The sequence below is a fragment of the Lichenostomus cassidix genome, chromosome 6 (genome assembly GCF_008360975.1).
Source record: "Lichenostomus cassidix isolate B80296 chromosome 6, HeHo_3.0, whole genome shotgun sequence".
Lineage (NCBI taxonomy): Eukaryota > Metazoa > Chordata > Aves > Passeriformes > Meliphagidae > Lichenostomus > Lichenostomus cassidix.
The window spans coordinates 9535088-9558844 of record NC_139487.1 but is presented as its reverse complement, the minus strand read 5'-3'; the positions used below and the strand labels follow the sequence as shown (position 1 = coordinate 9558844).

The following is a 23757-nucleotide window of genomic DNA, read 5'->3' as shown; positions in this document are numbered from 1 at the left end:
ATAGTGATTTCCGGAGTTCAACACATGGCAATGGAGTCCTCTTCAGTAAAACTCAGTTGCTTTTTATTGTAAATTTAATATACTATTCCCATCAATGGGAAGACTGGAAAATGTGTTCTTTTAGTTTCACTCTTAATTCACCACTTGTCCTTTTAAAGCTGTGTGCACCTAACAGTAAGAGTTGTGTGTGACCTGCAGAGCTACTGCTATGCTGTGGTGATGGTGCTAAAATCTTTCTGATCTCATTTGGAGTAAAGGAAAATGAAGATGGGAAAAACCTCAGTAACCAGTTCTGATTTTTTCGAGGGGCTTTCAAAATGGGAGGAACTAGATCTTCAAAGATAGATTTTTACTTTGTAGATACTGTAGAAATTTATTAAGGGTAAAAAAGTGGGTTGATTGTATGAAATAATAATTTTAATCACTTTAAAATATTCCTTCAAATAGAATCTGCTTTCTCAGATGAGTAAGTTGTCTTGATTTTTCTTTTATTTAAATTAATTAATTTCATATGATTTGCAGCTCAGCACTTTATCAAACTTACTTTATTCCCCTGAATATTCTCCTCCCTTTCTTCCTCCTCTTCATCCTTTGTAACATTTTATAGTTGATTTAAGGATGTAATCGCTCTGTTAGCCTCTGCCCCTCTCTATGTCCAGCTGCTTTCTCTTTGTCACGCTAATGACCCGTCACAGTGGAGCTGTCACTTGACATAGAGGGTGAAACCAGAAAACTTCTCCCTTTGGGCTTTAGAAACGTTTAATATCTGTCCTGTTCTGACAGCTCAAGCCTAGCCTGTTTTACAAATGCCTCTTGCCTATTTAGAAGAAATGCCGAATAAAAGCACTGGGTATTCTGTTGCAAGGAGGGGGCAAAGGCTTGTTTTCTTAAAGGATCAAAATGTATGAGCGCAAAGCAGTTATTTTGTAGCAGGCTAACAGCATTTCTGTGTGTGTGTGTAAACTTGTAAAATGGGGGTTTAACTGGTATTGAATATGCAGTTTGTGGTACAATTATCTACTTGTACTACAAGGAACTACAAGGAGGATGGGTTCGTTGTTAGATTTCTCCATGTCCGTGCTGGGAGATGAGCTAAACAGGATGAGAGCAGGACCTAGGTGGAGCTGTTTTTTGTGGCACTTGCACAAATGATGCAGTTCAGATTTGTCCTTCATCATCTCCCTTGGTTAAAGATGTGCAGGTGTCTCACCAGCCTTTGCAGAAGGTTCCAAAGATGCCATGAACCCTGCCTGACTCTGGGAATGACAGGAATATGTAACTATGCTGGTTGTGAGGTGTAGTCCATCTCCTGCATGGTTTTAACTCTAAAGCCTGTGTTACATGAAATCTTAATGATGGTGACTGCTGGGAGGGGGATTCCACTTCTGGATTACTTCTTCCGAAGAAAAGACAGGGGCAGTGTTTACTCCTGTTCTCTTGAGCAATGTTTTCTGCTGATCAGGGTGGATAGAGAATGCCCTGCATTTTGGGCAGGTTATCAGCAAGTTCCCTGGCAGATTTCGGATCACCTGGTCCCTTCCCTGACTTACTGGCTTTTGAGATAACAAAAGCATCTGGTGTTATCTAGTCTTAACTTTCCTCAACTTGTCATAAATCTTCTGATTTTCTGTATGGTAGGACGCAGAGTGTTAGAATTCAGGCAATGTCAAATGTCTTGAATTTGGAGTGCTGAAAGCTACCGTTTTATGTGTCATGGCTTTTTTTCTTTGCCCTGGATGCACAGCGATGTGTGACTTGATGGTGTCTGTGAGTTAGGGCCGCTTCTTTGGAAATGTGCAGGAGTTGCACTTGTATTTCTACTTATATTTTAATATTTGTTTTAAGAAACAGACCTTATGTACCTCTGCAACAAGTGGCTTGATGGCTGATGTTATCTTTTCTGAGATCACAAAGTCTGTTTCTGCAGGAAGAAATCTTGTTTCTGTCTCTGCTGATTAACATGTTCTTCACCTGAGGGAAGATGTGCTACGTAATTTTATTAGTTTGATGACACATACAGTTCCTTACACTGACCAACTTTTATTGTTCTATTTTTGGCCTCAGTTTTTTTAAAACCTGTAAGATAAAATTGCAAAATGCTTACTGAGACCAATGTGCCATATAATATTGTACTACTACTAATTATTATTATTTAATAGTAATTATAATTTAAATAATTTTCTTTCTCTACTTCTTGGAAATAGAGTGATAGCAGATTAACTTCTGGCACAGAGAAGTTTGTGGTACAGAGAAATCCAGTCCCTGCAGAGCTGGACACAGCTGTGGGTGTTAGCATGGTTTGCAGTTTGGATGCTATTCCAGAGATTGTCAGAGGTTTCCTCTGGTCCTCCACATAAAATTCTGTCATAAAATTCTGTCAAAATTATGCACAATTCATACTAAGAATGGCATTTGGAGAAAAGATGACTCTCATCTCCTGAAACCATAGAGAGAAGTATTAACAAGCTAGGATGAGATTTTTTTTCTGCCTGAGGCTTCTCATATCTTCCAAAGTCTTCCATTAACACGTCTTAACATTCACACCCTTGCTATCCATGTACTATGCACTATCCATTTGTGTCCATCTCATGGCACATTCTTGTAAGGTCACCTACAGTTTTCCACTATCCTGCCAACTCACAACAAAACATTGGCCTCTTTTCTTTATTTACTGCTTCATTCAAGGTCACTGTTCTATTGTGTAGCAACAACTTCTCATGGTTGGGCTGACCCTTTTGTTGGCATCTTCTGAGATGACATAAGAGGTCTGCCACAGGTTACTCTGCCATGTATTACACTTAGGAAATTGTCATTGATGCATCTAGAGGTGAACACATGTTTGTAAGAACTACAGAGGAACAGTGGTTGACTGGGATGGTGATATAGGTACCTCTGTGGGCAGAATGGGTGAACAGGTTCAGTGTTGTAACAAAACAATCAAATTTCTGTGGTTCTTAAATCCAAGTCAACTCTTTCATTTTCTGCACTTGAACATACTTTCTGTTTCCCAGCTTCTGGTGAATTGGAAAGTACTAACTAAATGCTCCAAATTTGACAGTGAAATTTAAGTTAATCACATGTCGTGTATCTTTGGTAGATCAGACTTCTGAGAGACAGGGGTCATTACCATTCAACCTAGGCTTTGTAGGTTTTATAGGTTTTGTGCATTGCAGAGTACTAAAGCATTAAATTTCCTTCCAAGCAAAAAAGGGAGTTAAATCAAAATTTGTAAGGGCTAGAAGTGACTTTGTCATTTTGTGTAGATAGTTAAAGTATATCTGCGCAGAGTGAAGCAATATGTGTTTATAAATATATAACATAATATATAGCATAACATAAATAATGTTAGGTGGCCAAGCGTTTGCTTGTCAGTGGTAAATAGGACTGGAATTCCTCTTCGGATATAGTGTATATGCTATGATCTTGTAAAGCCTTATTCATACACATGAGGATTATTTTTGTGTATAAGGCTTTAAAGGATCAGATCCTATCTAAATCATGACTCTTTACTGCTGGTTTTTGGGGTAATGGCTGACAGAAGAGACCTAATGTAGTAGAAGCCAAAGTAAATACTAGAAAGCTACTCTGTGTTCCAGCATTAAAACTTTCCTTTTAAAAAAGAGTATGGATCTGTGCAGGGAGGAGTATGGATCCCTGCTCCTTTGTGGTGCTTAGTAGCATATTAGTGGTCTGACATGTTTTCAAACCAGTACTCTGGAGTGTTGAAGCCTCACCAGCTGCAGGGATTTGTAGGGTTGCAGGTGGAGAGGGGTCTACAAAGAGCCCATCAGCTCCTCTGCACAGTGCTGCCCTTACAAGGGCCCATCACTGCTGTCTTCCCATTTGTGCTGAGCATTAGGGAGAAATAAGGCATGATCTCACATTTCTCATCTAAGTTGGCTAAGTTGCTTTGCTTTCTGTATATGTTCTCAGGATTCTTTGTTTGTTTTGTTACCTTTGCTGTATTTTTAATGGAGTAACATGAAAATAACAGATACCATTTCAGAGAAGCATTTATAAATTTTGTAATGATCCCTTTTTATCCACATCCATATGGCAAGAACATAAAATATCTGCAAATAATATTATTTTCTGGATTGCTGGCAAAACTTACGGAGGGAATCTGCTCTAAACTGCAAGATAGCAGTTTGTAGCCTTTTCTTTACAACATACTGTCTCTTACTGTGTATTTTGGCAGCACTTGTAATCTCCTCCTGCTCTGTAAAATATAAAACCCTTTTATACAAAGATACGAACACTCAGAAAGGAGCCTCTGCACAAATTTCTTATTGATCTATTTTGTCTGATAGATTTTTTTTTTGGCATGTCCTTCTCTGAAGTATTAAAACCTACTGTTTTGCTTTGAAGTTTCTGCAATTTCAAGCTGTATTATGTAGAAGTTGGTAGCAGTGTTCAAAGCCAAGGACTTGATTGGCACGTTTTAGCTGTGAGTAAATTTTCACAGCTGATCCATAAATCCCCAACAGAACATTAGGAGCTTCAGAGCGGCTCTGGCAAACTCCCCTACAATAATTGTAGTTTTAAATTTGTTATATTTAGTTCTCTCACCTCTTAGCTGGATGCCACGGGGACCTCACTAGAAGTAAACCAGCTCTGTATCTACTTTTTTTCTCCAAGTTAGCAGTTTGCACAAATAGCACAGCGTGGGAGGAGGGCTTGCTGCTTGGCTCCTGGTGGACAAAGCAGAGACTGACCAAAAGTGTGACTTGTGACAAATGGACCTCAGATCTGGTCCATTTTAGTAATCTGAGGAGATTTGGAGTACATGATTTTAAGCCCTCTAACTCCAGCCCCTGTTCTTTAGAAATAACGAAATCATGAAGGGAGCAGGAAAAAATGCATCCTTGAGCTTGAACATGACAGAGTTGTATATAACTGTGCGAGACAGAGAGACAGCTCTTAATTTAAGTTCCCTGAGGTAATTGTACTTATTTATCTGTGGTGAAGCTGGCAGAGTGACCAGCTTTTAGGAGTCAGCACTGCTCTAAGAACAGAACTGCATGGGTGGCAGTGGTGGGAGCTGCAGGTGTTGCTTTTTGGGTGCTGGGGTTTGATGGTAGTGGTGTTGCTGGACCAGCTGGAAGCCTGGCTTGGAGAACATTTCCCCCTCACTTGCAGGAAAGCCAGTGCTGTTGGGACTGCATTGCATCTTTGATAAGTTCTATACTTATTATATATACTTCTTATATATTACTGCCAGAGAACCTAATAAACCCAAAGGAGAGGTTCCTAGCATTCCTCTGGATTTAGATCCTGCTGGGTGTGCTCTGGATGCAAACTCAGACTTGACTGTTTGTTTGTGCAAGCAATGACTATTTTGTATGTTTCCTCCTGAAGCTGGAACTTTGCTTTGCCAAGGATGTACTTGCCCCTTGGTGGAGGCTGGTGTATCACCTTGCTGAAAGGACAAGAGGGCTGCGTAGAAGGAAGGGGTGTGTCTGCATGGTAAACTCTTTCAAACTGACATTTTTTCCTTTTCTAGAAGATAGAAAAATAAATTGAATCTCTCTGTCCTCTGCCACAGAAAACCCGCTGCTCATACCTAGAGCCCAATAATGTTTTGTTTACACAGGAGGGTGAAAGAAAAGCATTATCTGAACAATTTAGGAAGGGAAATGAAGAAGAATTGGTCTTTTAATTTTAATTTTTTTTATTTAGAGCAAGAAAAGTATAAATGTAATTTATATTAAAAGCTCCTTCCAAAAAATGCCTTCATGTTACAATTTTAATTTAGGAGGATCAGAAGCTTTGTTGATTAGGGTCTTGTTAGGATAAGGATAGAGTAAGTAACTATAAATAGTGATGCAGTGAGTGATGATCTCTTCCTACAAACTTTGTGTTTAACTTAAGCAGGAGAAACTAAAAATATCAGCCAACAACCTTCTTGCAAGGAGGCATCTCTAAAATAAAGGGATCTTTAGGATCTTTAGTAAAACAAAAGGATTTGGTCATCTCTACAGTCTAATTTCAAGTGCTTTAACTTCATTTGATACAAGAAGTCAAGTGGAAGTTGTCATTCCAATGGTGGGAATAGAGTGCTCTTGATGCCTGGGCCACTTTTGGTATCTGACACTTAAACTAGAAATGCTGGGAGTGATAAGAGCAAATGAGCTAATTTCATGTGTACAAATGAAATGCAGAATGTGCTTCTGCTGGGAGAAAAGACAGTGACTTCATCTGAATAGCATAATGGAAAAAGTTTTCAGAATTATATGAAACTTCTAACATGAATTGGGATTGTGCTAGTCAGGATTGTGGGGAAAAATACAGTAATTAAATACGCAAAATTGTGTTAAGATTAAAAACAGAAGCTATCAGTTACGGGGGTGTAAGCAAACTGCACACATCTTCTAGGCTCACCTGCATAAGTGTTTTGCTCTGCTTTATTTTCTCAAGAGCTGAATGGATGGGAAGCAGGTCACTAAAAGGGACAGCATGGTCCTTCTGTGCTTTTGGACACAGTCCACTAAGGTAATGGGCTAAAGATCATAATGGTAGGGCATCCTCACCTAGGAATTTCTGGCCAGCAGGATGTTAATGCAAACTTCCACGAACTTGCATTTCGCTTTCCTGGCAAATAAAGTTTGCAAATGCTTAGTCACAGAAGTAGCTGGAGTGAATATTAACACATGTGGAGCCTCAGATGAATCCATAAATAAAGGCTAAATATAAGAGGAGGGATGACTCTGAAGTCTTGCTGCTGATTGTTGCTCTAAAATACAAGCAAGGGAATGTAACTGTGGAAGAGGACAGAAGACTTTAGCAGACTTGTTTTCACTGCAGGATTAACTCAGACTCCAGCCTAGGTTTTAACCATTGTCATCTACTAAGAAAATTAGTCTTAGTTTAAAATGTGCTTTTGTGACATCTGAGGATTTGGGGGAGAATCTGATCTTCACTTGCACAGCTGACACTTTGGGAAGAGTATGTAGGAAAAATAATCTACAGGCTGGTTAGTCTCCATTTCCACCATTTCCTGAAGGACAGAAGAATTCTCAATGTGATGCGATTGAACAAGGAGAATTTCAGTCCTGCCCTGCTGTAAAAATCTGCCAGCCTGGAACAGTGTTGGATGGGCAGGGACCTGCTGTGGGGAAACTTTTGCTGCGATTAGGTTAATCAGAGATATGTCAGGAAGGTGAAACGGGTGAGGGAGCCATACCTAAAGGAAGAATGTTTCTTTATGTGGGAAAAGACTATGTACTGCTCTCAGCTTCTTTGGGAGAGTCTAGGCATTATGCCAGCACTAAGTCAAACATTCCTTCCCTCCTGCACCCCCCCACCTTTCTGGTTGGTGTTGACATTTTTGTTCCAACTCTTAATTAAAACGAGAATGAAGTTAAGGTGCAAATTCAATAATTTGCTTTTTTTCTCCTCATGGTAGAAAATTACAGCTTTAGTAATTTCAATAGGTGACTGATGGGAAAACAAAGTATCTATTGGATGTTATTTACCTATGTGGATGTTATTTACCTGTGAAGTGGCCAGAGCAGTTGGGACGTTCTCTAACTTGTGTGTATGTCTTTGAAAGTGAAAGGATTTGAAGAAACAAACTAGAACTTTTTCCTGATTGAAGAGGTGCCTAGGCTTATCTAGGGCCACAACAGGATATTAATAGAACATACTGCATTTCCTTCACATAAAAATACGAAGGGCACTTTGCTTAGAAAAAATCCTGCTGTCCCTTTCTGTCTTTGGGACCAGCTCATCACCCAGCTAAAATTAAAACATGAAGTCAGGCAGTTCTTGCTCTCTATTTTTAAACTGCTTCAGCATATGAATGTGAGTGTGAAATCTTTCTTTAGGCCTCTCTTAACTTAATTACCTACTTATTCAAAATATTCTCTTCTCAAATTGCTGAGCTATAATTATATTAATTTTTTCTGCAGACACACTTTAGCTACGTGATGTTTGTTTAATTAGTTTTATGCTTAATTTGTAGTTCTGTTATTATTTACAGTGATGGAAACCTCGTGGTAAGTGTTTAAAATCTATTTTAATATGCTAAAAATTAGCAAGTAGATAAGATTTTTGTGTATCTGTTCCATGTGTTCTTCCGGAAAATATCATGGGGAAGTGCAGTTAAAAAAAAAAATTCAAATTAAACAAAAACAAATGTATTTTTATTCTTTCGTTTCTTCTCAACTTTTGCTTTGTGCAAGGTTATTCCTATTTTATTTTGGTTTTATGTCTTTTGTTTGTGTGAAAGGGGTGATGAGATCCGCGAACAGGAGGTGCAATGAAACATCTTATATACCATAGACTTGTACTATTTTTCTGCTGATTTCGATATGCTGAATTCTCCTTCCTGCATTTTAGTGAGTGAAAAAAATCCTTACAACTGCCTTTCAAACTAAGCTGCCTTTGCTTTCCTAGAGCAGTCCTGTTTTCCAGTGGCTCAGTCTCAGCCTGCAGAGGGTGTGCTTCCTCTTGCAAACCCTCCTCTCCCAGCTCAGCGCCCAAAACACCCTGTCCATGAACGCGGTGTTTGGAACCCAGCGCTGCACCCAGAGGTACCAAGGGAAAAGGGTGTCTCTGTTCCCTGTGGCATCTGTCCCTTGACTTCTTTGACTTTCAGCTGTTTGAAGCACAGGCTGTGTGACTTATTCCCAGCTGACCCCTTTCACTGGAAAGGACACTCCTGAGAGAACACACCGTTTCTTTGCATACTATTTTGTGACTGGCTCTTGAACCTAACCACAGTGCAAAATGGAAATAGATGCCATTTCCTTCTCAGTGTTTTCCTGGTTCCTTTGCTTTTGTCAGTGGGGAGCAGCTGTGACGTCGGAGATCTTGGGAAGAGTTTTCCCTGCAGTTTCCCATGTCTGGTCAAGCAGTGATCAGGCTCCACTCTGCTCTGCTGGGTCCTTTGTCAGGTAGATGAAGCTGGGTGAGGTGGTGAGTTTTGAAAGGCATTACCTTCAACATCCACATGCTCCTGGAGTGTGCATATGGGAGTCTGTTTGCAGTCCTACCCTTGACAGCTAAATGAGTAAATGGCCTGCTGCAAACTGTCTTTAGGGTGGCTGGTACCTGGGGATGGCAGTAAGTGTGGTTACATCTGCCCAGGCAAATCCCACTTGCTGTTCTGACTGCTGCACATCTTCCGCTTACCAGAAATACCAGGGATTTCATAGATTTGGGTATTGGATGACAGCGCATTTGTGTCACTGGTGAGAAACATGTTGCTATTCACAGTGGTTAGTGTCAGTATAGTGAGATGGCTAGACAGTGATGTTAAGTAACACAAACCTGCAGTCACAGTCTTTTGGACACATCTTCCCATGCCAATCTTGGTGCTTGGAACAGTTTGCCTATTAATTTGTTCCAAGCTTCCACCCCCTCCCTGCCCTCTCCAGAAAACCCTTGGCAAACCATCTCTTCTGTAAATCCTCCTGCCTCGGCTGGCCGCTGTCCCTCTGTTCATGCTCTCCTGTACTGTTGCCCATTTTTTATTTCAGATTAAATATTTGTCAGCACAAAGATTTATGTGAGCATATTACATCCTGTAAAGAAATACACAGACCCCTTGTTCTTTGAGAAATGTAAAATTTAATTTTCAGACTATAATGCAGATGTGATGTTCACTTAGACAATTTTTTTAATAAGGTTGATTGTATTAATAGATTATCTCTTCTCCAACTGGGACTGTAGTCCAATGTTAGAAATGCCAAACTAATAGTACCTGCAGAACTTCTGTTTCTGTCATCTTTGTCTGCATCTTCTGCTACTGTTTAGCTTTCAAAACTGATTTGGCTTTTTATGTTTATTTTTGAAAATGAATTAGTGAAACACATTCTAGATGAAAGTATCTCGGAAGAATAAGTGGATTTTAATGGTGTTCACATACTTCTGTGCTTGAAATGAAGCCTGCAAAATTTGTCCTCTGGAATGTTACATTATGCTTTGGCCACTGCAAATGAAGCATCTGACAGCATTAAGCTATCAGAAGGATTTCCAGTCATGGGCAAGCAGCCATTATGTTTATGTTGATCCACAGTAGGGGATCTGGACAGCTTTTGATTTACTAGTGCTCATCTGTTCAATATGAGCTGGTGATCAGGACAGCAGTTACCCTCAACATTGATTGAAGAGTAGTGAAAGGGAAATGAGAATTTTATGCATGCAAATCTAGTAGAACTGCTGATTGTTCTTCTGGATAATCTTAAAAGTGCATTTCTCAAGGTGGCAAAAAGAACTATTTTTGTAATGTCTATGCCTGTTCAAAAAAATCTTACCAGCTTTATCTTATTTTAAAGCAGACGCTTTAAATTTTCGAATGTCCTTTTCAAAAGATGGGGTTAAATAATTGGAGTATTAGAAACTGTATCTGTTTTTTAGCAGCTTGAGCTTTTATCCATTTGTTTGAATACTGCGGGGTTCACATGAACAGATTTATTAGCTGAGCTAAACATGTGGTTTTAAAAAGACTGTAAAAATTCTCAGGTTTTCTTCACACTGGGGCTTTAAATAGTTGTAATAGTAGGCTTTATTTGAAGAATTTGAAGCATCCTGCTTTTTATTTCCAAAAATGGCACATGAAATGTATTTACTTAAGTGGGTAGTAAAGTTAAAGACCAAGGACATAAAGCACTTTTCACTGAAATGAATAAAAATAATGGCAAGATTCCTGTCATGTGATCTAATAACAAAGCCAGACAAAATAACTTTCTTGTGTAGGTGAAGATCATGCAGCTGGAATAGAAAACATCTATCTCAATGTTAGTAATAGAGATGTATGTAATATATCAGCATTTTTATGTGTGCATATGTTTTTTGATGCGTGTATGTTTGTGCCCTTATATACAATTTTATTTATGTAAGGAGCTCCTGTTTAAGAGATTTTGCATAATTTTAGCTATTAATATTACTAACCTTTCCCAATGTATAAATAATCTGTTCTGGTCTCCCACACAGCTGCTGTGTCATCCAAAAAGACCTGTGTTCCTTTCACCAGGGAATAATGTAAAATCAGTGTTAGAATAATGATGTATGTGATAAACTACATTGTCCAAAACATCTCTTGGTTTCTTACCATATTTCTGGGGCTGCCTGAGTCAAAGCATTGACACAGTAGAAACAGACTTTATATTTTCAGGGCATGATTTTAGAAACAAATTGTTTGCCTTTTTTTTCAGTTGAGATTTTGGATTATTGCATGACCTGTGAAATTACCTAACTTTTACAGTAACTTCTAGAAAGTACTCCTTCTATAGGCTTTACCACATTTATAATAAATTTGCAACAAGCTTAGCCTGGCGTGATTGTTTGGAGAGCTGGAGATTATGGAAGAGTTGAGATTGTTGTATCTATGTGGCTTTGTATGGAAAGGGTGTGTTTACATCTATATTTATACATGTATGTAGATATGTTTTCTTGAGCTGTGAATAATCGCACTGTTGCATATCTCCTTAGGGATACCAAAGTCTTGGAAGTAAAATAGGAATGGCTGCCTGGGAAAGCCAGTCCAGAGGTTTTATTTACTGAGCTGTCTGTGGGTTGCCCTGTCAAGGGCTTGGCTTTGTCTTACTGGAAAAAAATATCCTAAGGAGCATGGTGGGATATGTCAGCCCAGGGCTGTTTGTAAAGGGGATCCACTGTGAAACTAAACTGCTGCGGGTTGTTGACCCTTGTTGGCTTTCAGCCGTGGAACAAGTTTCGCAGAAATGGATGCTTCTAAGGGGTGTTGTGTAGACTTTCCTTCGTGTGTCAGAAGCAGTGCTGGTCCCTTGCTGGCAGGGAGCATGGCTGGCTTCTCTTGTAGTGAGAGCGAGCCCTGCAGCACGTGCATCCTGGGCCAGAAATAAGCTAGGATGCTGGACATTCCTCATGAGAAAAGAGGCTGATACTAAAGGCAACTGTGACTAAACAAAACACAATGTTTGTCTGCCGAGTTGCTCTGTGGTGCATTCTTAGGGCAGCACTTCTCAGCAGCTGATCATGAGCAGTTTTTTCTGCCCCTGCCAGCACAGGAGTAGTGGATAGACCAGGAATAATGTATAGCCCCTGCCTGTCCCACCCACTCCCTGAGCTATGACCCAACTTTCTGTGTTGTTGTCTAATGCCATCACACTTTTGAGTCTCTCTGCATACCTAATAGAAGGTACTAACCAGGCACTGGGGAATGTTCAAGTCACCTTGCTGGTCCTCAAGAGCTCTATCCCAGTATGGTTCCTCTGAGCTAACTAATCTGCTGCAAGAATGGATTTAGCAAGAAACTTACCAGTGGAGATTTGCACTGGTATATAATTGGTTAAGGATATAAGTTGAAAATCAAGTTTGTACTTAGGTATGGTAGGATATTAAGAACAATATCCTACTTAGGATTTCAGTAGCATATTTTACAAATCACTCTTCAGATGGTCTTTCTGGAGCTCAAAAGTTGCATTATAAATGAAGAACGGATTCAGGAGGCTTCACAGTATTACTGATTATATTGTAATGTTTTCCAGATGGTAGAACATGATGTAATCCATACTGCCCAGTTTGTTTCACTGCAGTGGATACTGTTATACCCAGTATATAACCAAGAGACTCTAAGAAGCTCATCAGGCTGTTATGAACAATAACTGGTTAATCCATATGTTCTTTATTATGTTATGAAAACTGCAGATTAACAAATCACTTGGTGAATGCAGGAAGATTGATTGCTACTCAAAGCTCTTCGAGAACTGGATATGCAACTTGGATTAGCTTAGCTCAAGCTATACATTGGTGAATGAATTCCATTTTCCTCAGAGCTATGAAGTAGTGTACATCTGTTCAATCGCAGATTTCCCTAGCTGCACTGGGCAGTTTTGATTCCTCTTTGGAGAAATGGTAGGAATGTTGATTTGTTGCTGTTTACATTGATCTGAAATAAAATCATGGCATTAGCATCACTGGTTGTGTGGGCATGGTGGCTAAGATCAAATTAATTGCAGCTTGCAGTTGCTCATAATTCTGCCAGTGTTCGTGCAGTAATGTTGTTTACTAACTGGTGCTTTTATTAGGCTGACAGACCCCATCATTTGAATGGCAAACCCATCAAATTTAAGTAGGCACTTAACTCAGGATTTTCTCAGCATTAATTGAAGGCGCCAGGGGTACTGCTCTGGGACAGGTGCAGTATTGCTGCGAAGAGGGAGGCTTTGAAGAGTACATGGGGAAAGAAAATTCCCTGTGCATCCTGACATCCAGCTGTGTAGGGTTTCTCACTTGAACCTATGTACAAGAAGTGTTCAAGGGAGATTAGAGGTGGGATAGGAGGTTTCAGTGTGCTGGAAGTTATCCTGTAGAGTGGGTTTTGTAGGCATTTCTTTAGGCTGTCCTACCCTTTGGTTAAGTCCAGAAAAATGAGATGGAGAGAAGAATAGTAAAAGAGACATAAATAGATGTTTTTAACTGGCTTCTGGAAATAAGAACATTTCTTGAGGTTGGTCTAGTATCTTGTGGTTGTTTCGTTATCCATGGACCAGCTGCCCATACGTTGCCATTGGCAGGTTCAGATCATTGGGTTAATTGATCTCATCTGGCATAGTACTTTTTACCCTGTCTGTAGGCTTTCAGGCAAGGAGGGCTGGAACAGGAGCTGAGAAACACTGGAAAGAAGAGCAGATTCCAACACAGTTGTTTTTTTAATGATTGTGCTGTTTGCTTGTGTTGCTGTTTTACCCAGTGACTCCCTCATCTGGTTTTTATCATGCGTGGCATTGATTAACTGGTAGTTGTTTTTATTCTTCCTTTATCATGTCTCTGGGGAATTCCACAGTTCAGTGTTACAACAGCCCCTTGTAGGGAAGGAGGGAAAGAGGAGGGGTTTTCATGATGCACATATCTAATTTTAAAGTTTCCTGATGATCTTCAGTTTGGCTGCTTGTGAGGAGCATTTGTTGTTCGCAGTCACTCAGCCGGGCTTGTTTATTGACTCAGGTTGTCTTTGCTCACTGCAGTGTTGCTGATGATTAATGTGCTTTGCCATTCTGATTGCTACGGCTTGTCCTCTGAAACAAAATTAATGACAGTGGCTTTTGAAAATTGAAGAGTAGCAGAGACCTAATTATGTTTTTCATTAAATATTACTCTGAGCCCAGGGGAGGAGCTGTGATGCTCAGTTCCATGTAACCTCTTTGCCTCTTTTTGCAAAGAATTTGTGGAGAATGGGCTCGCCAGTGATTTAAGGGCTGAGAAAAGGGACAGAGGAGGGGAAAAGGTCCTGAAATGATGTTGTTTTCACACCCTTCTCCCACGGACTTTCTCCCTTTTCTCCCCTGCTCCTCAGCAACATTTTTCCTCAGGTTTTCTCCCACGCAAAATGTTTTTAGTCTTCCTGATATCCTGCCACATCCTGATCTGCCGTATTCCTAGTTTCTTCTCCTTCACCAATCCTTCTTTGATTTTAGCTTTTTTTTTGTGTAATAATTAGCTGCTTCTTCCTCAACAGCTGAACCTTGTGTATAAAGCACGAAGCAGAAATATCCATTGCTTCTTCCTGTTTGCAAGAAATACCGTAAAATATCACAGTAGATTTGACACCTGGAGGGGTTTTTGCTCAGAAATCCAGCCCAGTGATTTGGCTTAAGATGATAGGAATGGAAATTCAACATTTGTTTGACTGAGAAAGGCTAGAGATTTTCAGACTTGATGGAAAGAGAAATCTTTATGCTCTGGAAATGTAACATTGTCTAAAGCTTGAAAATGCTCTATTAACAGCAGCTTCCTAGCACTACAGGGTCTCAACTAAAAAAAAAATTTCACTTCCATGATGAAAGAGGGAGCGAAAGTAAAAGACATTACCTTCCTGGGGAGGAGTAGTGAACCTTCTGCGATTTTAGGAACCCTTTCTTGTATTTTAAAGAGGCTATAAACTGTCTGGGGATCCTGCCTGGGAGGATTTTTGGCGTGCAGAGTGCTGCTGTAAGCGTAGATTTTGTGTTGGCTCAGCGCACAGACTGCAGGGCTCGCAGCCGTAAACGCAAAAGGTCAGGATCGCATTTAGCCCATAACTATCAACTCTGTGATACACTATTAGTCATAGAAACTTGAGAAATTTGTTAGATACCCTGAGTTTGGTTTGGATATCTTGGGAGAGTTTTTAAAATTCCATCGCAGTTTAAAGTGGTACTGCCAGTAGGAAAGTCAGTGATCAAAAGATAGTTTTTAAAAGGTCTTCCTTCTCTGCTTTTTGTGAGTTTACTGTCATCTTCTAATTTTAAAAGAAAGATGTTTTCTGTAAGTGTAAAAGCTGTCTGTCTAGAAGTAGATTCTTTAGGCCTAATATGATTAAAATACTTTCATGCATCTTTTCAGCTGAAGGAGTAATACAAGATCATTTTAGCACAAATAGGTTAAAAAATTATTCAGATACAAGTGAGATTTTTTTTTTAAGATGCAAATGTTCTTTAACATTCTTAACTACATTTTTCTTCCCACCTCAGCTCTCAATTTCTAATTAATCCCAATTAAGCAATTTTTGTTAATCAGTAGTGCGGTACTGTATTGTCGCTGTTTCTTAGGAGCCGTGTTTATCTAAATCTGCGTGTCAAACTGTAACTTTTATAGGAAAGCTACATAGCCAACCATAAACCATTTCTCCTGCATAAATAATTTTAGTCATTAAATGTCAGGTTGTGCATATTAACCTTGCCCTTTTTTGTTTAATGGGGGAGGCTTTTATGAAGCACTCACATGACATGGTCTTTTGTTCTACTTACAGAAAAAATAATATGTTTTGCAGGAATCATAGAACAGGGTATCAAATGGTATTGTTTATTTTTTTCCCATTGATAATAGATAAGATCAAACCAATAACCATCCAGAAGTCTTGTCCTATTCAGAGACTCTTTTGAGTAGGTAAGTGGGAAGTGATGCGTGGATGGGACAAGCAAAATGGAAAATCACTCAAGTTTATCCATTGGCCAACAATAACATACTGTGGCACATCAGACAATTTTACTGTAATTAAATATTTTCTATTTAAATAAATTAACAAATAATGTCTCACATTTATTCATATTGTAGCTGATTCTGCAACTATATCAGTGTATTTCTTCCTCCCAATAACTCTGCAGAAATGTCCCATTTTTGTGCTCATTCTCCAGATACATTGAGCACAGAAGTTGAAATTGTTAGCACAAGAAGCTGTTACTTTATAAGTAAATTTTAAATTTTTTCCCATTCTTGTATATATATGCAATGCAGAAGGAGAACACATGTTTTCGTTTGTATCCTATCAAGAAGATTGTGTGTCACTGAAAAAACCCTTTTCCAAAAGCAGGAGCTAATTTTTCTGGCAAAAGAAATTGCTGTGGGGTTAAAATCTCAGATTGGAGACAGGCGGGTCAAATACTTTATCACTTCTAAATTAAACTTATACAATATTTAGTTCAGAATTTAGTTTAATTTATATAATGAAAGCTATTTAGGCATTTCTGAATCTCTGTAGTGGTATTTAAAATTATTTTTCAGAGCACATACAGGAAAAATCTTGAATTTTTTTTTTACATTAAATGACTGTTTTTAGTTCAGGCTTGGAAATAACTCATTAAATAATTTAATACAAATCTGTGAATGCAAGTCTATTCAGTAAGAGGAAATGCACATTCAATAACAAATTTAATGGAATAATGCTAATTTCATCTGGTTTAGTAGGTGTTTTTGTTCTGTTCTATGTACTGGTACTTTGTCAAATGTGACTAGTTAAATACTACTGAATAATACCTGGGCTTTCAGTTACTATTTACATGATTTTCCCCCTTGATTAAAAAAAGAAATTGTTCTCTCTCCAACTATTCAATGCCTTAGAATTCTATTATACCTAAAGATTTTGAAAGGCAAATATTAATTGTTTTCTAGAGCTTTTTGATCTTGAATTTAAAACACATTATGAAATTTATGTTCTTATAAAGTTTTGAAAAGAAACCTTTCAGTACTCAGTTTATAGATTCTAGAAAATACGATTTTAATATAAAAGCAAAGATTTTCCAAAAAAAAAAAAGTTTCTTATGCAAGAGAGCCTTTCTCTAGAAAATGTTTTCGTTCTGTCCGTTTGCAAAGACGTCTGCATGTCTCTGCTAAAAAGCAACCTACCACCTTTATTAATTAAATTGTATATCTCAGAATCTGGTTTATTTAATTTTGATATTAAATTATGAAATTCTATAGTGAAGAAAGTGTGGATCCAAAATCTCCCTATTTGAATTAGATCAAATGAATTTATTGGTAATTGGGAGCACCTAGTGGAACCTGGCAGACAATCTTGTTGTCAATGCACTTACTTGGTCCTAAATCTACAAACTCTAATTTACATTAACGTCCAGATTGTCCTGACCTTAAGTTCTGTCTCAAGCACTCTGTTCCCTTCCAAAAGATAAATTTTCCGTAGGCCAGTGCTTATCTGCCTGGCTTCCTGGCTGACTGGGATTTAAGCTATAGTGGCTTGGACGACACAAGCAGTTGAACCATGTGAACTCACATGAGTGCTCAGCAAGAACATGGGGAATTACTGAGGTTTTTATCAGAGGAAAGCAGACAAAATTTTGTAAGAGGAGTAACGCAAAAGCAAAGATAATGAATCAGAAAAGGTAGCGTATTCATTTGACTTGATGATATTGGTTTGTTAAAATTGCTTAGAATAACATTTGGTAGTTAAAGTTTTTTATGTCCTTGATAGATAAAAAGGAGGAGAATGCAGTGTATCTCATTGCTCTGTGTGGCTATCTGATCTTTTATTAAGCATTTGTACCTCCAATGTGTGATATTGTGTTGAGTAAAAAAGGCAGAGGGTGGTCTATGTGTTTTGGTTTTAATTTTTAGTGGAAATGGGTAGTGGTGGTTTTGTGAAGACACCTATTGAAAGCATAATGTACAAGAGAAAAGACTTCAGGGTAGGATTTACTTTTCTTAATTGCTCCTATTGCTCTTGAAAAAAATGCTTTTTCTCAAACATAAGTCAGAGTTGTTGTTCCCAAATGATTCCACAGCAAATACAAATGCTGTTTTTCTGAAGTGCTTAATGTGGTTTGCAAAATAGCAAAGAATGAGATAACTGTGGAAATGTTCTCTGCTGCTTTCAGATGCAGACAGTCTATTTTTGACCTGGAGACCAGTATCAAGACCTGGGTTTTTGTCAGGTCAAGGGGGTGGGCACCGAAGGCCTTATCTCTTTTTTCCTTTGTTGACAACATATCCTTGTCCTTCCTGGGTCCTGGGGTGACTGCTTGATAGTGCTGGCATTTAAAAGACCTAGATAGGAGAAGTCACAAACTTCTCTCTATTTTTAAGGATGCTCACTGAAGTCCCTAGCAAGGCTCCGTGAGCTTCAGGGCTGTGGGATAGCACTGCTAATGAGGCCAGGAAGCCCTTGAAACCATGCTTTGTTAAACAGAGATCTATCAAAAGCATAAATCAGTGTTACATAAGTGTAAACAATTTGAAAGTATAAAATATTTTATAAACATATTTATTTAGTGGTTTTGTTCAACAGGTGTACTTACAGAGTAAGTGTATTTTCCTGGTGCATTTGGGATTTTATAAAAGTTAAACTGTTAATTCCTCTGTTTTTAGGAAGGGCCGGTACAATTACATAGTGTTTTATTTAAGGAGAAGTTATTTATGTGCATTTTTTACAAATATTTCTTTTGTTAGATAAGCGGCACAAACTTAATATAGGCCTTTGTAAAGGTAAGGAATTGGAGGAAGCTTTAGAAAGAATGCATCAAATTCTCTGCAAACTGTTAGATTTCATGAAGAAGTGCTTTGTCTTTGCTATAATGTGGTAGTGGGCAGATAACTCATACTATGTTAAAAGATGGGTTTTGTTTAACCATTTAGTGTTTTGGTTTGACACTGCCCCCTGCCCCAAATTCTTGGACCCTGCAGTGGTGAAAGAGCAAAGCAGTTTGACTGCAGAATTGCTACTCTGTCTCTGTTTGTGGGTTAATAATAAAGAATTACATAACAGAGAAACTGTATGTTTTAATTGGCTTTGTTTATGTTGGTATTTAAAAAATAGAATAAAATAATGTAAATAAGCTGTAATGGTGAAAATTTATGAAATCTGCAGGTATAAATACTGCACAAGAAGAAAACCCCATAAGAGGTTGTGCATTGTTATCACTATGGATAAATATAGGTGGTTTTAGCAAAGTGGTAGTTTTTCCTTCATTTTCAGTCTCTTACATATTATAGCAACTTCCTTTACCGGAAGGGAAGGGGCAAAGAGAAGTAACAATTTATTCAATATAGGCATTTAACTGGTAAATGGTTCCCTATCTAAAGACACATTGGCAAAATTTAAGCAGAACTTTGAATGAGGAAGTGAAAATTCATAGACTTCTGTTAATTCACCAAAATGAAATGTACTTTGTGTGTGTTCAGACTGTATAAAAATGTAGTTATTAATAATCACTAAGTTGCCTCTGTCTCTTCAACTTAATCATACCATGGAAAATATATTACAGGAATATTTTCCTCATGGTAAATACAGAGTACTCATGTCAGTGGTTATGGAGGTTATTTCAAGCCAATTGTTGACATGCCTACCAACATTAGCAATTGTGTAATTGGCAATAGTGGTAAATTATACCTGAAAAAGAAAACTTAGGTGACAAATAATATGTATTTGAACTTTTGTTAGCGAAGCCTTGCAGAAACTACTATTTAACACCTGCTTCATGTAATTTTATTAAGCCATGGGTGAAAATCTCTGTATAAGGGGAAAATAGTGCTGTGAACAAAGGAAAACTGAAATTCTTTCAAAATTAATTCTTAATCAGAGAAAACACGATCATCATAGAGGCACATTGCACTGTCCAGTAGCTCATGTACAAGGTCTTCTCTGAACATCTTCAATGTGTTAACTGCTTTATGTCTAAATGTTATTTATCTGCAATATTAATCTCATGGAGCTGTGCGGACTGGTTTAAAATTATTAGAACGAGTTTTATGAAATCTCAGAGTATTTCTGTACTGAATGAAAAAAAGTGTTACAAGTTGGTGTTGAGTAAATTTAAAAAGTGATTAGAAGAGCTGAACAGATGTTTCTTTGATATCCCACTTCTTACTTATATCACTACAGATAGTTTCTCAGTGTCAGGTGAAAAACAGAAGTTGAAACCATAGAGTAAACCATAGCCTAATTATGCCCCTGTTTTTCCCAAAGCAACAAAGATCTTCATATCCTTCAGGAGAAAATTGTTGGTATATATTATTAATTACTATTAAAATAAAATATTTCTGTTGCAGTCATCCCCACAACTGATATTCCTATATTAACTACAAACAGTCCTAGTTATTAACTAAAAAATCCAAATCAGACAGTTTGGTCACTCCTTGTCCTGGGAGTTTGTAATTCTCACTACACAGATTTGTGAAATGCTCTTATAAAAAATTACAAATTTAGCAGCATAGGCTGCTCTGAAGTGCTCCCTAATCCTATGGATTGTAAATGTAGATTAATCCCCAGTGGCTCCTAAAACTAGATGAGTAGGTACAAAAGAGTTTACCTGTTACACAGAGTACATGCGTAAAAAAATATAGGATTTTTTTAGTGGCATGTACGTGGTTCCTGGTTACAGATCTGTGGAGCTGCTGAATAGAAGTGTCAATGGTTTTTAGTGTCATTCACCCATTTTGAAACTGTCAAAAAAGGAAAAAAGCTTAGAAGGAAACAAAAAAAGACAAAAAAATCAACTGTGGTAAAGCATGAGCTGCTTTGGTCCCAGGCAGGTCCTCTCCACCTCTGCAGTTAAAGAGTTGGACTTATTTCTTTAAACCATTTATCTTCAAGGGTTTAAACAGCCAAAATACTCTGCTTGAGTAATAGAAATGGCTTAACATCTGCAACACATTGATGTTTTCTATGTTAAAATTTGTCATAGGAACTTTTTAAATCTTCCAAACCCCAGCTTTCAGACTCTTCATGTATCAAACAGGTAATACAAGTTAGCAGAATATCAGAACCGTGCTGAATGTACCAGATTGCTTCTGTGGTATTTTGCTGTCCTTCACTTGGAGTTTGCTTTCTAATGCAACGATCTTTGTGTTTTTATTTTAGCTGGAATGAAAGCTAGAGAGGTTACTTTTTTATCAGATCTTACTGCTGGTCTTCAATATGGTTTGAGTAAAATGTTTCCTGGTAAATGGAATGGCAAAGAAAATTCCTCATCTCGCTGCTGTTGCAGCGTTGTGTGACTGAAAACTGGAGTTGCTAAACTACAGCAAAACTTTTCAGTACTGGTGGTGACCTGCTGTGTGCAGCACTGGGAGCAAACCTGTGAACGAGTTCAAGATGAAAATTAATCCTTTGCACAATACATGAAATGCCACTTTAATGGGACATGAGATTTATTGATCTTTTACAAATACTCCAGAGCCGCTTAAAGTACACTTAATAAACTCAAGACGGAATTGTATTCATTAGGAATAATTAGTTCTGGAACAGTTCTTTACACATACCTTTTTACTCAGTGCATATATATTAAAGACATATAACTAAACGAATTATGCTGGTTTAGAACTCCAATAAATTATTAAATTATCCAATAAGTTATGCCAGTAAATATATCCTGTCTTATTACCCTCAAAGAGCAGCAGGCAGCATGAACTTTTCCATTTCAGCAACATGCAAATGAATTTTTTATTCCTTTTAGTATCTTAATCATCTCTCTCAGTGAGTTTGTGCCAAAAATTAATATTTTAGAGACTCCTGTTCAACTCTCGCAGAATTTTAATTTTGTGCAAAGTTGCCAAAATCAGTTGGCTTGGGGTTTTCTGTATGTTGTTCATTAGTCCTCTTGGAGCTTGAAAATTTATTTTCCAGAATTAGCAGTTCTTTTTCCGAATCTTTGCTTCGGGAAACCTCACAGGGAATCCTCCACATGCTCTCTGGTATCTAAGCAAAATAGATGTTAATATCCAGTATTAAGATTTGTTAAAGAGCCAGCAGAATGAACAAATGCTGTGTTTCTCAATAAAATGATCAAAGAAAGTATGGGAATTTTGGCTTTGTTGCATAGGAAAATTATCTCATTGCTTTCAGTTTGTGATTTCAAATACTCCTTTATGAATAGCTGATATGAGACAATTTGAAGCCCAAGCCCTATTAATTCTCATCAATAGATCTTCAGTCTTTCAGTAGGGCTGTTAATCATGAAAATTTGTTCACTCGTATTTTGGGGCTTGAGAGAAAAACAAAACAAAAATCGCCTTAAAATAAGCCAACTATCAAACCTGTGGAGATGTTGGTAGCCTTGACCACTCTTATTGAGAAGTGCACCAATGGAATTAGCAATTTTCTTTCCTTCATAACACAACTGGGACAGAGAAACCCCGTTTTCTTTAGCGGGAATGCTTGGACGCCCTCCAGTCAACTGGGAACAAAGAGTTGTCTGTCAGGGTCCAGGGAGCCCCCACATCTGCTTTTTAAACAGGATGTGGGGAAGGGTAAAATCCGCTCCATTTGTGACGCTGACATGGCTTTGAGAACACCTGGAATTACTGGGCCCAGAATTTGAATCTTTGGAGCTGATTTCTGATAGATTAAATCCCTTTAGGGGCCAAGTTTCTGTGTTGTGTGGGAGATTGGAGTTCGGGCAGATTTTCCACTGTAAGTTCTGAACCCTAAAATCTGAACCCCGCCCTACCTTGGAAAACTGTAAAATAATTTCAACAAATAACTTCTGGGAGACTGTTTAGCCTGTTTCTAGCTTATATTAAAAAAATCCCCAAACCTCAAAACAACTGATAAAACAAAACAAACAAAATCTTTGAGTACTTTTTACTGCATTTCGTTGTCCGCTCAGAATTTTGGAAGCAAACACATGAAATTTGTGCCTTTATTTTTGTTAATTGCTATCTGGTTTGGTTGATTTAATTTGTGTGAATGTTGAATGAAGCAGAGAACATTAAACACATAACCAGGTTGTTTAAGGAAGTTCCTTCCATGCTTGAGAGAGTGCTAAAAAATACTTGTGCATTTTCAGTAGAGCATGAAAGTGTTTCCTCTGATCAATGTGCAGTGAAAATGTCCCGAGTACATCATACTAGCAGTCAGCTTTTAGCAGAGTGTATTTCAACATTTTCTTAGCTAAATGGCTAGCTAATAAAAGGAAGAAATATTTTGGTAGACTATTTGTGTTTCTAGACTTCTTCATATTAATTATTCACCTGTCTTTGTTTTCAACTAATATGCTATCAGAGAACTCGGTCAAAATTTCACATAAGTAGTGCTTTTTACTTTTGCTAAATTTGGGCTTGATTTTTGTGTATCATGTCAAAAAGATTTGTTGGGTACGTATTATTTTGTTTGTTTCATTTGCAATGGGGAAACTGTAATGGGCTAGCATGCCCCGACTCTAACACTGCTAGATTTAAGGAATAGCACCTACAAAACTTGTCTGATAAACTTATAAAAGCTCTACTTTTTATTTCAGAGATTTTAAAATTTTTTAAATCAGTGGCCCAATTGCCTGCATATTAAGTAGTGTAGAAATGCTTAATATAAAAATAAAGAATCTGGTTTGGAATACATGTTGCAGTAAATTTTACAAAACAGTTGTAATAAAAAAAATGTGGTTACAGTCATCTTTATTTCTGGAATTTTCAAGTTTGCAGAAAAACTCTGAAAGTAAAGGGTTGACAACCATAATTGTAATTATGTGTTATTGAAACTAGTATATAAGTACGTTAATGACTGCTTTTTGTATTCACTCATCATTTATGATAGCATATAATCTTAAAAGTACATCAACTTGTGTT

At 37.8% G+C, this 23757-nt stretch overlaps 1 protein-coding gene across 6 annotated transcripts in view; it reads left to right on the top strand.

Annotated features, from left to right (window-relative positions):
* RBM20 (RNA binding motif protein 20) overlaps nt 1–23757 on the top strand; it is a 103898-nt gene that overhangs the window by 5679 nt on the left and 74462 nt on the right. The window contains exon 1 of one of the 6 annotated variants that reach the window (XM_085064880.1): nt 17429–17582. The exons of the other annotated variants lie outside the window; for them this stretch is intronic. Coding sequence (XP_084921006.1) covers nt 17569–17582 — 14 coding nt within the window. The 5' untranslated portion in view covers nt 17429–17568. Of the gene's footprint in view, nt 1–17428; nt 17583–23757 lie in introns of those variants that run through there. 6 annotated transcript variants of the gene reach the window in all.